At 48.8% G+C, this 14630-nt stretch overlaps 1 protein-coding gene across 1 annotated transcript in view; it reads left to right on the top strand.

The window, feature by feature from the left end:
* Window positions 1-11449, top strand: part of SEPT11 (septin 11) — a 19642-nt gene extending 8193 nt beyond the window's left edge. Inside the window, exons 4-8 of the mRNA XM_010287547.1 lie at window positions 854-1015; window positions 2667-2763; window positions 4536-4704; window positions 9574-9706; window positions 10767-11449. Of these exons, the coding sequence (XP_010285849.1) occupies window positions 854-1015; window positions 2667-2763; window positions 4536-4704; window positions 9574-9706; window positions 10767-10958 (753 nt within the window). The 3' untranslated portion in view covers window positions 10959-11449. The remainder of the gene's footprint in view (window positions 1-853; window positions 1016-2666; window positions 2764-4535; window positions 4705-9573; window positions 9707-10766) is intronic.
* Window positions 11450-14630: the final 3181 nt, after the last annotated feature.

Genomic DNA, 14630 nt, shown 5'->3' with positions numbered 1-14630 from the left:
GAAAGAGAGTGGGATTCCTCCTCCTAATGCGTTCTTGCCCTCTCTCCCAGCAAAGCAGATGCTTGTGCGTGCTCGCTGTGCATCGATCCCTTCGGCTATGCTGAGGGTACGGCGCAATCTCCCCTCGGCTCCTTAGACGCTGTTGCCGTTTGCCATCCTGCTGCCGGTGTTGCAAACAGCCTGTCTAGGGAGGAAAGTCAGTAACTTACCTTCCATGTTTGTGTTAACCCCATCACGCGTTTCCTTTGGATGATTGTCTTGGAGGGGATAAATCAACTCCGGTCCCGCAGTACAGCGGTGTCCGGGAGCAGGTGAGGGCGTGCAGGTGGAGGAAGCGTGCCTGTGTTACCGCCAGCCCCCGCCCTGTGCGTAGCGAGGTTGGATATGGACCATCCACTTCCACCTCTGGCGGGGTAACAGCAGCGCTGCTGCCCACCCGGCTGTCCCGATAACAGCGCCCGAGCAAACGCCCATGAGAGGCTATTGTCTGAGCCTGTCGCTTGCAGTAATCCAGCCTGCTGCGGTGTAGAGAAGTGCCTAGATGGTAATTTCCTTTTTTTGGAACCGCTTGTAAAATCTATGACAGCATTTCCTGTCCAGCCAATTTGGATGAGGAGGGGAATATGACAGGACAGGAAATAGCATGTTGCCAAATTGTATTTGACTTCTTTGTAAGACCATCATCACTGCTGCCTGAAAAGCCTGTCTAAGGCAGTGGTGCTGTCAGCAGGAGCCCCGGGGAAGTCTTCTGCTGGGGGGGGCTGTTGCTGTGGGACGCACGCTGCTCTCGGTCCTCTCCCAGTGACGCAACGTGCGCGGTCCCCTATGCGGAGGTGCGGTCTTTGTTTTGCAGGTGAACATCATCCCCATCATTGCCAAGGCTGACACCATTGCAAAAAACGAGTTGCACAAGTTCAAGAGCAAAATCATGAGCGAGCTGGTCAGCAACGGCGTCCAGATCTACCAGTTCCCAACAGATGAAGAGACAGTGGCCGAGATAAACGCCACGATGAGTGTATGTTTTTTTGGGGGGGCTTCGCTTGCCTTGGTTTGTCTGGGCCCATCCTTGATGGTAGGGCCCGTTTAAGCCAGAAGAAACATGGTACAAACTGCAGTCTAAGCAGAGATACCAGGCTGGCGAGAGGCTTTTGGAGATGGAGATACCTGTCGCACGTGGGCTGCCTTTGTCTGACAAATGATTGTGTTCTGAGTATTTTTTCATATCCTTCCCCTGTTGCAGTATTCCCATCTCGGGAAAGGAAGAGGATGGGAGGCAGGGCCCCGACGCGGTCAGGGCAAAGGGCTGGGGTTTGGGTTTCCTGTCCCAAACGACCACTTGCTGCTCAGTGGGGGGTGATTCACTTCTACCTTTGTTTTTCTTTCCGGTGAGAGCGGGGGCGCAGTCGATGGCGTTCCAGCTCTTGGCCGAGCCGGTGGCCATCAGCGGCAAGGGTTCTGGCTTTCACCTCCTTTCCCTTTCCTCTAGCCATAGGGGTGGGATTTGAGGGCAAACAGGGCTGGGGTAGACCAAACGTTTTAGTGGGGTTTACAAAGGGAAACAACTGTTTCCCGTGCTCCTGACTTGGTACGCAGGGGGAAAAAACTGAGCTCAGGGTTTCTGGCAGTGACGTGCATCACAGCAGTGCTGACAGGGCCCTTGGGTGGCTTTAGTGGGGCACGTAACACCCAAAAGGATGTGCCAAACCCAAAGCAAGTGCAAGACGAGGTTGAGTTATCTGCGTTTTTACAGGGAACGGAGGCATCAAGATTAAGCCATTTCCTTGCAACTGGAAGGCTTCTATGTGGTTTCCCTGCACAACTGCTTGTAGATTGGCAATTGTCACATCCAGCTGGATATCAGTCTCTCTGCAAACCTCTGTATTGCCTCTTTTCCCTGTTTATATTGCATTCTCAGCAGGGAGAAGCTGGCACAGAGAAGGGTCATGGCTCTGTCTGGGTGCAGTGTGTGTTTTGCCTTCCCCCGGTGTAGCCTGGCTACTGGGAAACTCCTTTGCTAGTTAATCCCATCTCCTCTGCCACTTGTCGGCTTCCCCTCCCACCCAGCCTGTGACCACAGCTCGGCCGACACGGCACCCGCTCCCCGAGCTTGTGCCCAGCCCTTTTGGTTGCTGTTGAGGCAGGGAGAGCACTGCGGGCGTGGGCTGGCGGCAGAGGCGAGCTCCCTCCTGGCAGCAGCCACGCTTCTGGGAGTAGATCCCAGATTGTCCCCGCCACACCCGTGGAGAGACTGGGACGTAGCAGAGCTCGGTGATTAAGACGTGTCAGCCCAGGGCCAGGTCTACTCCACTCTTCCCCTTGCTCACAGCTTTGCCCTTTTTAAGAGGAAGTATGAGCGGCTATTTCTCACAGCAGAAACCCCCTGAATGTTTAGCCTACCTTCCTTGGGAGGAGTCCTGCTCTGTCATTACATGAAAAATATGTACGTCTCTTGTATTTTTAGGACTTCAGAATTTTGGCCTTTAAGTCTGAGCAGGTTTCTCATGCAGATTGTCCCGTTGCTGTTACTAAAACAGCAGATGAATTGCAAAGGTGTTTAAGCAACTTAAATCTAGCACAGCTGCCACAGTAAACAGCTTTCTTCAGAAACAATCCCTGGCAAGGCAACAAAGGAAATCCCTAACCTCATTGTCCCTTTCCTTTTGTAGGTCCACCTTCCTTTTGCTGTAGTTGGCAGCACTGAAGAAGTGAAGATCGGCAATAAGATGGCAAAAGCCAGGCAGTACCCTTGGGGTGTTGTGCAGGGTATGTTGCCAAAAGCACAAAAAAGACTTTGTTGTCCTGTCTCTTTTTGATGAAAGATGCGTTGATCTCTGGATGGTCCTTACAAAAATCTGCCCTGAAAGTAAGATCACAGCTTTAGGATTTCCCCTAAAAATCAGGGCTTTGTAACCTAGATCTAGACACAGAGGGCTGGTGACGTCAACCTAGCCATTGGCGCTGGGGGAGAGCAGCGTAATGTTACTAGGAGTTGTTAAATAACTAGCTCGAAAAAAGAGAGCTTGCCATTTTCTGTTCCTTAACGCTTTTCTGACTGCAAAAATGCATGAGCAATGGGGAGGCCTTGGGCAGCCGAGTGGTTCGGTTTGGACCTTGCATGCAAGCTCAAATGAAAACAAGTAGCTGGAGGATTTTCCAGGGAGGTCAGCAGGTGCTCTGCCCTCTCAGCTTGAAGTGGGAGCAGAACTAAGTCCCCGCTGAGTGCCTGGCATGTCTTGTCCTGGTATCCTAAACTGTGGACGTGCAGCTTAAGTGCGCAACACCCCATAAAGTCAACCAAAATCTCCTTCCTGTTGGAGAGCAGAGTTTGGCTAGGGCTGTGTTTGCAACCCAGGCTGTACTGAAGCTGCCAAAGATAGGGCTGGTGCTTGCTTTCCCGACCAGCATGGAGAAGTACAGGGTTGAGATGGTAGTGGTGGTCTGCCTGTGGGCTTCAGCCGTGCTTGGAGAACGGCCCAGCAAGCTGCAGGAGAACATCCCCAGAGCAATTCTGCAAAACGCATCCGGTTTTTCTCAGTAACACAAGCTGCCCGTGAAACAGCTTCAGACTTCAGCTGTGTACACCAGAGGATCATACTGGGAGTAACTCACAATTAATAAGGAAGTTGATGTATTTAGGAATTCTGGGGCTTGACACATACCCTGCTGGGTTCTTGCCACTCCCAGGAAGCTAAGACCAGAGTTTTTGCTGGGTACCAGAGAGACTTTGAAGATCTGGCCCTGAGCTGCCCCTTTGCAGAGGCAGCTGCTCTGGTCTGAAAGGGAGCAGCTGGACTGCTTCACTGGGTCCCCAGAGGCATGCTGCAGAGTTATCTGTTAGCAGCAGAGATGCCTGCTGCTTGCCATCACATCCTAAAGAGAGAACTTCCACCCCTTGTCTTGAAGCGTACCCAAACTGTTTGCCCGCACTGAAGCGTGCAGCCCTCTGGCCGCAGGCCCTCCCCAGGCTGAACAGCTCCTCACCCAGGGGCTGACGGTGGCAGACCAGACTCTGCCCTGAAAAGAAGTTGTTATGGGAAGCCATGTTAAACTCCGTTTGCATGCTGCTTCCCTTCAGTGCCGGGAGCAGGGATTTAGGGCTCTTCAGTAAGGTTAGTTGGCTTGGAAAGGGTACAGCATCTCTGCCGGGGTCTTCTCATAACCTTTCCTTTCACTGCTGCTACAGACTGAGATGTTGTTGCCTGCCTGGGCCCCTGTCGGTGAGTAGGATTTGGAACGGGGATGTAGGAATGGATGGTCACCTTGATGGTACAGAAAAGCACAGGGAGGCGAGAGCTCTGTGATAGATGGGCAAGAGAGATCTTTCAAATCTAGCAAAAGGCCTTGAACTGGTGCCTGTGTGGCGTGGGACAGTTTCACCCCCAGTTCAGCAAGGCGTTTTGGTGCAGGCTGACTTGGACATCTGCTTGTGTGCCTGAAGAACTCTGAAGCTTGCTAAATCAGGTCCAGAGAATGGGGGGGACCTGGTTCCTGGGTTTAACATTCTCTCTGTGGGTGGTCTGGGGTTGTTTTTTCAGTTGAAAATGAAAATCACTGTGACTTTGTGAAGCTGCGGGAGATGCTGATCCGAGTGAACATGGAGGACTTGAGAGAGCAGACGCATACCCGACACTACGAGCTGTACAGGCGCTGCAAACTTGAAGAGATGGGATTCAAGGACACAGATCCGGACAGCAAGCCTTTCAGGTAGAGAGGCGTAACTCGAGCCTTGTACAACCAGAGAGATTGGAGGTCTTGGGGATGCCAACGTCTGCAAGAACTGGGGAGGGAATAGCCATGGTCACTTAGAGCAGCTGAGATGTAAAGTGTGGCTAGGGAGGAAAACCTTGTGCGATGCAGTCTTGCTCTCACAGCCTAGGATTCGTACAGGAGAAGCACAAGAAAAGCCTGGGTGGCTGAGAAAGCCAATTCTTGCATTAACATACTGAAAACGTTCGCAACCCTGCAGCAGGGCCGTACAGGCTTTCTCGAGCCGGCAAAATGTCACCAGAGTGCTTGAAGGTGATCTGTTTTGAGGGCAGGATATGACCCACTTCAGATCAACCTGGATCTGTCTGCTCCCTGTTGCTGAAGTTGTATCAGTTTTCTTTGTCATCTTCTCTGAGCATGCCTTGCTCTGCCATGTCAAATATAAGCTGCTGGCCCTTGCTCACCAGTGTGTGCCTTCTAGTCTATCTCCTACCTGTTATCTGTCAGCCAGTCCTAAAAAGCATTGAAGGGATTATTTCCTAAATGCTCCTCGTGTCATTCGGTGTGGAGAGCAATTCCTTACTGCGCTCTCCAAACTGATTTTGCTGTCCACATTTCAAACGGTCCATCGCTGTATGTGGCCGAGAGGCTGCTATAACCTAAAGCTGGCGGTGAGGATCGTTGCCGTTTCCTGGTTTCTTTGTGTCCTCGGCATCACAGAAGGGGGCATGTTTTTGTAAGACGTGATGAGAGAGCTGGTGGTAGTATGCAGTCAGGGCTTGTAGATATGTCTGATTGGAAACAGCATCAGTTAGCTGTTCACATTGTTGACTTGTCATTTTTTTCAAGCTGGAAAATCTCATTTTGTGGTTGGGAAGGTGATTTTTTTTTTTTTTTTGCTTCACGGTTGCCCTTGCTTTCCTAAAACCTGTGAACTGTCCAGTGTTAAGTGAAGCTTATCCTCATCTTTCTACTGCAGGTACTATGAGTTTCATGGAGGCTTGAGTGAATCTGTTGAATATTGAGTTTGTTTATCAGTTCAGAAATTCCTCCTGATGCTTTTTGCCCTTGGAGGAGGGCGGGTTTTGAGATGGTCAGGTGATACATTAGTATCCCTTTCCTCCACTGCAGACTCAACTGAGTTTTGCAGCCGACTTGCACTGCTCTACGTCAGGGCCACATAAAATTGCTGGGCTTGAAAAATACAGCCGTGTCCATACCGAGATGAAGGTGACTCGTGTGTTGAGGTCTAACTGGTTAACAAAAGGGAGCTGCTGGGATAAGTGTTCTTGTTGACACTCCTAGAACTTTTCCCAGCTGGTCCAAGGTGCACTGTGAAAAGGGTGCCATGGTCTGATGTTGAAGTTTGCATTATTACTGAAGACAGAGTTTATGCTGTTAGACAGCTTTGTTGGTCTGAAGCCCAAGTCATTAGCCAGGGACAACAGCTGTGTGAGAATTCTGGAGGGAGTGTTTGTTTTTCTCTTCATTTCCTGTTTCCCACTCCTCTCCAACTTCTCCCCAATAATTGCACCCACTGTCTATAGCAGCATCCCACGCTCCTCTCTGCCCCAGGGGACAGCAGTCAGAACTAAATGCGCATTGATGCGGGTTTATCCCCATAACAGGAGTGCGTGTCAGGAATTGGCGTGCCAATCCCCAAAGACGGTGGCCATGCAGCTGGCTTGTGCCAGATAACCAGAGATGGCTCATCTCTGATCCTCAACAGGGGAAAGCCAGCTGGGCTCCAGAGCAGAAGGCGAGCAGGGGCCTTGTGTTTGTGTTTCCAGAAAAAAAGACTTTGCTTGGCCTCACCTCCATGGTAAGGAAGCAAGGAGCATGGTCCAAGCATGGATCAAGGTCTGTGCTAGGACACTAAGTTTGTATCAATTCCGGGTTTTATCTGTGACTTGCGAGGTTTATGCAGCTGCATTTCTTTTGCAGCACAGAAACTGTGCTGGAATCAGTCGAGCCCAGTTCTGTTACGAAGCCCAAGTGTGAAGCTTTACTGGATTTCCTTTCTGGAGAGCAACAGCTTAAGATGGGCTCAGCCCTTCCCTTTGAGGAATTTGAGGAATTTCCATTACTTCCTGTACACGAGGCCTCTTTTGACCAAGCTATAAGTAGAGAGGAAATGAAAACGTACAGAACTTCTCCATCTGGTACGTGCTAGTTGGGAACAGTTCGCTCTGGGTGCCTCCTCCCTCCAATAAACAAACAAAACCCATGATCCTGAGCTGTTTAGCCGAGGCTGATGTATATCTGAAATGAGGAAAACACTAGGTTTGGTTCTTTCTGTTCTTCCTTCTGAGACCAGGGATCAAAAGCATGCCTTTCCCCGGGTCTGCGCCCTGGGAGCCACAGGGACCGCTGTTCTTCAGCCAGTTTGCGTCAGCCAGGAGCAGGGACCCTTTCACAGATCTCAGGGTGAGCAGGGCAAAAGACCCCAGCAAACCATTGGTGCTGTGTGGGCGTTTGTGCCAGGCGTGAAAAAGGGAAGCTGGTGATGAGACCCGCCTTGCTGGCGGAGCCCCCACCGCTTGTCCAAGCTGCAGGAGGTCAGGAGGGAGCACCGGTGCCCCCGTAGGCATCTGCTCTGTGAAATGGGGTCCTCTGTTGCACAGAGGCCCTTCTGCTGTCCTCTGTCTGTTGTGGGCTGGTTTCTCTGCTGCTCTGGTTAATTTTCTCAAAATACTTGGGGAAGAAGAATATTTGCAAGGGCATCATTCAGCGTGTGGGTGTGTGTTGGGGAATCGAGTTATTCTTGTAATCTAGGTTCATATGTTTGTATACTTAAAAAGCAAATTCCCTTGTCATCTTTGTCTGTGAGAAGCTGCAGGGATCCCAGTTGGTTTGGACTGTTATTCCTTAGGGCTGCAAGTGTTGTTTTTCACATACAGCCTGAAGTTGCCAGGCCAGTTTCTCAGAGAACTTTGCTTCTCTGGAAGTCAGAGTCACTTGAGTAGAGATTTAAGCTTGCTAGCTTTAGGTTAGCGGTAGGCTTTTAAGACTGAAGCTGGGATTAGCATTGAAGCTGGGACAATTTCACAGTAAGCTCCTGCCAGCCTTTACCTCCTTGCCCATCGCCTGGCATCGTGTTTTTGGAAATGAGCTTTGCAAGAAATTGTTTGCGGTACAGGATACTGTTAGCAGCGTGCAGAGTTTTCCCTTTAGGTTCGTAAGGCTCTGCTGCTCCCTAGTATAATGTGTCACTAATTACAGATTCCATTTCTGCTCGCTGAGCAGTGAAGGCTAATCTGCCCCCAGGTTTTTCCTAGGCTCTAGCCAGACCTTTCAGAACAGTTTATGAATTTAAGTTTCAGTGTCCACAGTCAGAGGATTAAATACAAGACTGAATTTGAGGGAGTTTTTTGAGTCTCTTGGTCTCTATCCGCTATGATTGGCCTGGTTCTCGATTTAGTTAAGAATCGAAAGATGCCTCTTGCCCTGTTCTCCCATTAAAAGATTTTTGTCATTTTTAGAGTCGACATTTTTGCTTCACTGTGTGGGAAGCTGATCTGGTCAGCTGGAATCGTGTGATTCCTCCCGGGTGGCCAGTACTGTGCAAGAGCAGCTCTGGGCATCCTGTCTGTGGAGTAATTTAGGAGGCAACCGAAGTGCCCATTTATTAGCAGTGTTAAACCCAAGTCTTGGGCTTAATCTGTCAAATCTTGTTCCCCAGCTCAACCCCCCTCCACCCCAAAAAAAACCAAAAAAACAAAAAAAAAAAAACCCAAAAACAAACAAACAAAAAAAACCCCCACAACACAAAAAAACCCAAAAAACCAACCAACCCACAACCCCAAACAACAAGGCCAAGCAACAAAAAAGCCCCCCAAAACCCCACCACATGTTAAGGAAAGGCAAAAGCTTGGCTTTAATGGCATTAAGATGATCCATTAGCCCAGTGGTTAGTGTGCTCCTTAGGTGCATGGATGCAACGTATCTGTGTTGCATATAGTGGAGTTTTCATTTTAAATGTGTATTCAAAAAAGCGTCTTGGGGGAAATAGTTATCATTCCCACACTATCATTATGGCTGAAATATCCAAATCCATTTAAGGAATAAAATGAAGAGGAATTTGGCCTCCAGAGTTCTTTAGAGGCTCTGAATCTCAGAGGTGCGTGGACAACATATTTTGCATCCCGAATCTTTGCTGCAGTATCTCAGTGCTGGGGAAATAAAGGAATGCCAAGAAGTAGAGGGGGAATAAAGGAATCCAGTAATGCGGTTATTTGGAGGAGGAACGCTGCTGCTTGTTCACAAAGGCTTAGCTTCTCCTCGCTTGACAGCAAAAGGAGAAATAGAGATCTCCCAAGGTGGCTTTTTCCAAATAAAGCCACTGGTCTGAATCCATTAGCAATAAGTAGGGAAAATTAGTTTTGCTCTGTGTCAGTGTCATGCTTAATGAACTATATAAAGCCAGATTTTGCACTCTGATATCCCTGTGTCTGTTCCACAAATCTTGCACTTCAAATGAAGGTATTCAGGACAGCAGTGGGAGAAGGGAGGACGTGTGACTCAAATAGATCACATGCCATGTAAGCATCAGAGGTTGCTGTCGAAGCTTATGTAGCGGCTGTTTATTTTCGAGGACGGTCGTCCTGCCTGCTCAGGGATTTACAGGATCCTGAACAGTGTGTTCATTTTTTCATTGCCAATTTGTCTCCCACTGCTGCCACCTAGCAAGCTAGGAATGGTTTTGGTGGAGGTGTTCGTGCCTCTGTGTAGTCAGGGACCTCTGATGATGTTTTGTGACAAGACAATGCAGTAAGATCACCAAAGGCTGGAAAGTCGTGACTCTGCTTGAAACACAGCTCTGACTGCTTTGGGTTTTTTTTTTTCCCCCCCTGTGTTCTTTAACAGTCTCCAAGAGACGTATGAGGCGAAGAGGAATGAATTCTTGGGCGAACTCCAGAAGAAGGAGGACGAAATGAGGCAGATGTTTGTCATGCGAGTGAAGGAGAAGGAAGCAGAGTTGAAGGAAGCGGAGAAAGATGTGAGTATATTGTAGCTCAGAGGACTGTGTGTGAGGGTTTAGGCTGGGGCTTTTCTGAGAGCCCTGGGAAGGTGACCATCCATATTCCAACACCAAGCTTGCAGAGGTGCTTGCTGTGCATAAATGGTCTCAAGAAGCAGATCTGAACTCAGTTCCCAGTCCCGCCATGGACTTGTGGTGTGACCCCATCACATGAGTCCTCTGCCGCTTTTCTGTGCCTGCAAAATGGTGCAGGAGTGTTCCCTGATTTTGGGCAGCTGGAGGAGGACTTACACCGTGGATCAAGTGGGAGGTACCACAGTGTGATGGGAACAGTGGCTGCGGCTGCATACCCCACAGAGATGCCAGCGTTGCTGTGCTGTGCGAGTTCTCTCTGCTCGCTCACCTCTTCAGTCCCACCCAAAGGAGAGAGTAAGTTTGCTACTCAGAGTAATGTTGATTTGCGGTGGATTTTCAGCTCTGGTGCAGTCAGCGCTGCCCTTAAGCAGTTGCACCTTTCTGGAGATTTTCAGTAAGTAGATGAGGCTTTCCCAGAGGGCAGTGAGTCCCGCTCAGCGTAGTTGTAGAGGGAGCTTTTTGAGAGATGCTCTACGGTGATGTGCTCGGTGTGTGTAGGTCGGCACTGATTACTGTGGGACAGAGAAAACGTAGATGTCCTGCTGGGGGAGGGAACTGTTTCTTGGGCCTCACGGAGGCATGTGTACTTGTACAGAGAAGAGCCCCAGAGTGGGCTGAAGGGCCACCTTGTCTTGCTTTGCACAAGTATGGGAGCGTCCACTAGGTACAAAGCAATGAGGGATGGAACATAGGGGCTCGGAAGTGTCCAGAGACCTGTCGTATTCATACAGCAACTTAAATTCTCACCACCTGTGTGTGTGCACGTGTGTGTTAATTGTGGGGCTTTTCTCACAAAGTCAGGCACTCCTGGGACAGGCTGGTGGCTTCTTATTAATGCAGTGAGGACTCGGTTACAGTGGAACCAATTCAGGCATCAATACCAATAATCGGGGTGAATTGTTCTTCTCTTCCCGTCCAATTCCTGTTGTCTCTGTCCCGGCAGCTTCACGAAAAGTTTGACCATCTAAAGAGGACTCACCAAGAAGAGAAGAAAAAAGTGGAAGACAAAAAGAAGGAACTTGAGGAAGAACTGAACAACTTTCAAAAGAAAAAGGCAGCAGCTCAGCTATTACAGTCACAAGCTCAGCAGGCAGGTTCTCAACAAACCAAGAAAGACAAGGACAAGAAAAAGTAAGCGGATGTCACCCACGTCCTTTGTAGGGTTTATTACCGTTTGGGAGGTTGTTTTTTCTTTCTTGCTGCATGTCTGTATTTGCTTTTCCCCATTATCAGACTGGAAAGTGGGCTTTTATCAGCCTGATGAAATAAAATAATTTTTTTTCTAAAGGGTGGGCCAGGGACATTATCTTAATTCTTCTCTAGAAGAAAAAGCTTCAAATTCTATGTTGAAGTCTGACTAGTATGGGAGAGCAATCGAGTGGTGGAGGTTTGACATGTGATCTGTCCAGCATCTTCTGGACCAGTTGGGATGTTCTGGACTGTTTTATCTGCTCGAGCCAAAATGATTAAGGGGGTCTCTACCCATCCCTTCTTTCACCCAAGGGCAGTCTCCAGTCCCCATTCCTTAAGGTTGTAGTTGTAAGTAGAAGTAGATTAGAAACCAAAACCACCACATTATTGTTACATGGGAAATGCTAGTGCCAAAAGTGAATACTCGGAAGCTTGCTTTAAAGACAAGAAGTTTTGGTTTTGTTGTTTTAAAAACCAAAGTACTATGGTACCGTAATTACAGGTAAATGGTATTTGTGGTTGTATCGAGTTGATGTAATAAGCTAAGAAACTCATATCTCTTAGTGAAGATGATGGCACTGTTTTCTGCTATTTTATATTCGTATGCTAGGAGTATAATCCTATACACTCCAGTACTCTGAGGTTGCAGCAACTCGGTAGGCAGCAAGTGTATCTGTGGACAGAGTCTGTCCCATGGTCAGTATTTGGAGGTGGGATTTTCAGATGCGCTGCTTTTGGACCCAAGTCTGCTTCCGTTGAAACTGGAGAAACATTGCCATGGACCTGGGCTCAGGGTTAAGTCACTGCAGAGCTCCGCTGAAAACCTTGAGCTCTAGATGAATCCAAATTGTCGTTAACCTCCTTTTTTGCAGCCCGTGCTTGGAGATGGCCAGGTTTAGCTTGCAATTAGTGCAAGAGACCCGTATTTATTAAATCATACTGGCCACTTCACTGTGCTTTAAAAACCAGAACACAAGGTCCACTTACATGCGATACATACAGTGAAGCCAGACGAACCTTGCAGAGGTCAAGTAGACGGCACGTGGCTTGTTTGTGTAGCGCAGCGAGACGGGTTACTGGAACAGAGGCTGCTTTGAGGCCTTCTGTCGTAATTTCCATTCGCTTTTTCCATACCTAGTAAGGGGATACTCATGCAAGTACTTTCTGGGTCATCCGTGGTAACAGTGCTGAGTTGATAACTGCCATTGGGAAAGCTGTGAAGATGGTAATGCAGCAAACTTCCCTGGGAAATGCTTCTTCAACCCACACACAAAAACAACAGTTCCATGCTTCTCTTAATAGCCGATAGTGAAGGGGTGTATTCCTTAAGAGACGCTGGCAGAGTAACCTACTCGATGAACACTAAGCTGCCTCTGTTGAAAGAATCCAAAATGCTAGTGGGGATGGGGTATAGACACTTTTGTCTCCCTTAAGCCAGGTCTGAGCTGTCTTACAGCGTGAGCCTATGAGTTTCTGTTGTATTGCTTATATACCAGTATATTTTTATGCTTTGAGAAGTTACGCTGACGCTCACTGCATGTCCCTTCTCTCTATTGCCGGTTCAGTGCCCGTCATTCGTTGCTTCTGCCCCGGCTTCTCCCGGGAAGGCGGGGAGGGCCTAGGGCTAGTTCCTCAGCTGATGTAAATTGATGTAGCTCCTATGGAGCTGTGCTGCTTTATGCTAACTGAGAACCTGCCCTTCGGCACCCGCTGAAATAGGTAGAGCGCTTGTGTGCTGCATGCTCTGCTTGGGTAAAGAAATCATTACGGACTGATCGGTGTCGTGCTGAACTGGATCAGTGTCGGCAGCTAACGTCCAGACACGCTGAAATGCCGTTCTGCAACAATGTCTGTAAATGGCATAGGCTGAAACACCGGTCTTCTCTCAAGTGAGAATTTAGTCATGATGACCTGTTCCCTAGACAGAATAGAAAATTTTGGAGACCCCTTTCCCTATCTCTTAAACAGAGCCGGTAGCTTAATATTTTTAAGAACTCTACAGTCAGTTTTTTCACCTCTTAGGCATGAGACCAATGCAGTGTAGAATGGTCTGGGGAGTTCTGTAACTTTTGGTAGGCAGTGTTAGCTACTATTTGCTTCTGTGAAGTTGGCTGGCATATGCGCAACGTTGTGGGTGTGATACATGGATGTTTCTAGCGACCGTGACAAACGCAGTTTCTGCTTTGCTGATGCATTCACAGAAATCCAGTCACGAGGAACATGCACGTGTTTTAGTCTGTCCTTTCAGTGTCGCTCCACACCAGGTGCTGTAACTGCTTCAATTGTTCTTTAGTGTCTGAATTACTAACTGAGACTTTAAAGGGGAATGCTGATGCTTCTGCCTTGTAGCACACCTTGGTTTTTCTAAAGGCTTTCAGTTCCTCCTTGTACTCTAATGAAAAGCTGCGGTTTACTTAGGTAAGGCTTTCAACCTTTCTCTGTGCTGACATGGACTGTGGTGGTTCTTGTGCAGTTGCCAGAGGAAATCCTTGCCGTGCACGATCCTTGTAGCCGCCCCAGAAAGTAATTCACGGGAATGCTGCTTTCTCGAGGTGGGATCAGATTTCTCCAACTTGGACAACGGAGACTTCCCACTGTGCTGTGCAAGCCAGAGGGAAGGCTCGGGGTGAAATCTGCCGCTGGCTTAACTCCATGAGGGAGAACTTGGCCCTCTCGATTTCCAGACTATTCCTATAGGAACAATTTGTCTTTTCATACCATTTTGTTCCTAATCCATTTCTCAGATTCTCGTAGCTTAGGTGTTTTTCATATAAAGCCCTTGCAGCTCTGGCCTGAGGACAGAAGGGTGCTGTTCTCAGGACAGCACACCTGTGTACCTCAGATACTTGTGTGACTGCAGTACAGACACGTACTCAAGTACTTACCTGAACGAGGGGCTGAGCGTACTTATCAAGCCCCTGCCGTAATATTGGGATGGGACCGTGCTTCAAACGGCAACAATCTGGAGATGGTTCCTGGCAATGGACTTGGCAAAACCAAACAGGAGCAGCAAATAGCGTTCTGGTGCTTGCCTGTTGTTTGGTAGACGGCCACATGCATGCGTCAACACGTGCCATCGTGTTACTTCCTCATCCTCAACCCCCCCAGGAGCCGGGACTGTCTGTTTGGGCTCTGGTTTTGTTTATTTCAAGCTACTTCTGAAAAACCAGGTGAAAAGCTTTTTTCCAGCTTCCTTTCTACATAATAGTTTCCAGTCCAATGTGACTGGTCTGGCCATCATGGGCCACGCTTAGTCCCAAAGCAATCCCTGAGCTACGCACAGCTACAGCCTGAGCCGTAACATATACGTCAGGGCCTGGCCCAACACCCTGTAAAAAAAGAGAATTTTATGTCTGAAGGATCTGACTTGGTTCTGAAAGCTGATGTGCTGAAGTGCTGGGAGATGTCATGGTGCCCAGGTCTGAGGTACCTGCGTTTGGGTAGAGGCTGGGCACACAGCCTCCTGTGTAACGTAACCCAAACGGGACACCTGCAACCGTAGCCCCCAGCCACGTGCGTTCTGAAAAAACGAAGCCTCAAGGTGCTGACCACTGTGTGGTTACAGACTGTAACCTCGACTAACTTATGTGGCTGGTGGTCAGTAGTTCTGTCCGTC

Source organism: Phaethon lepturus, unplaced genomic scaffold (genome assembly GCF_000687285.1).
Source record: "Phaethon lepturus isolate BGI_N335 unplaced genomic scaffold, ASM68728v1 scaffold55355, whole genome shotgun sequence".
Classification (NCBI taxonomy): Eukaryota; Metazoa; Chordata; class Aves; order Phaethontiformes; family Phaethontidae; genus Phaethon; species Phaethon lepturus.
This window is presented reverse-complemented; position numbering and strand designations above follow the sequence as displayed.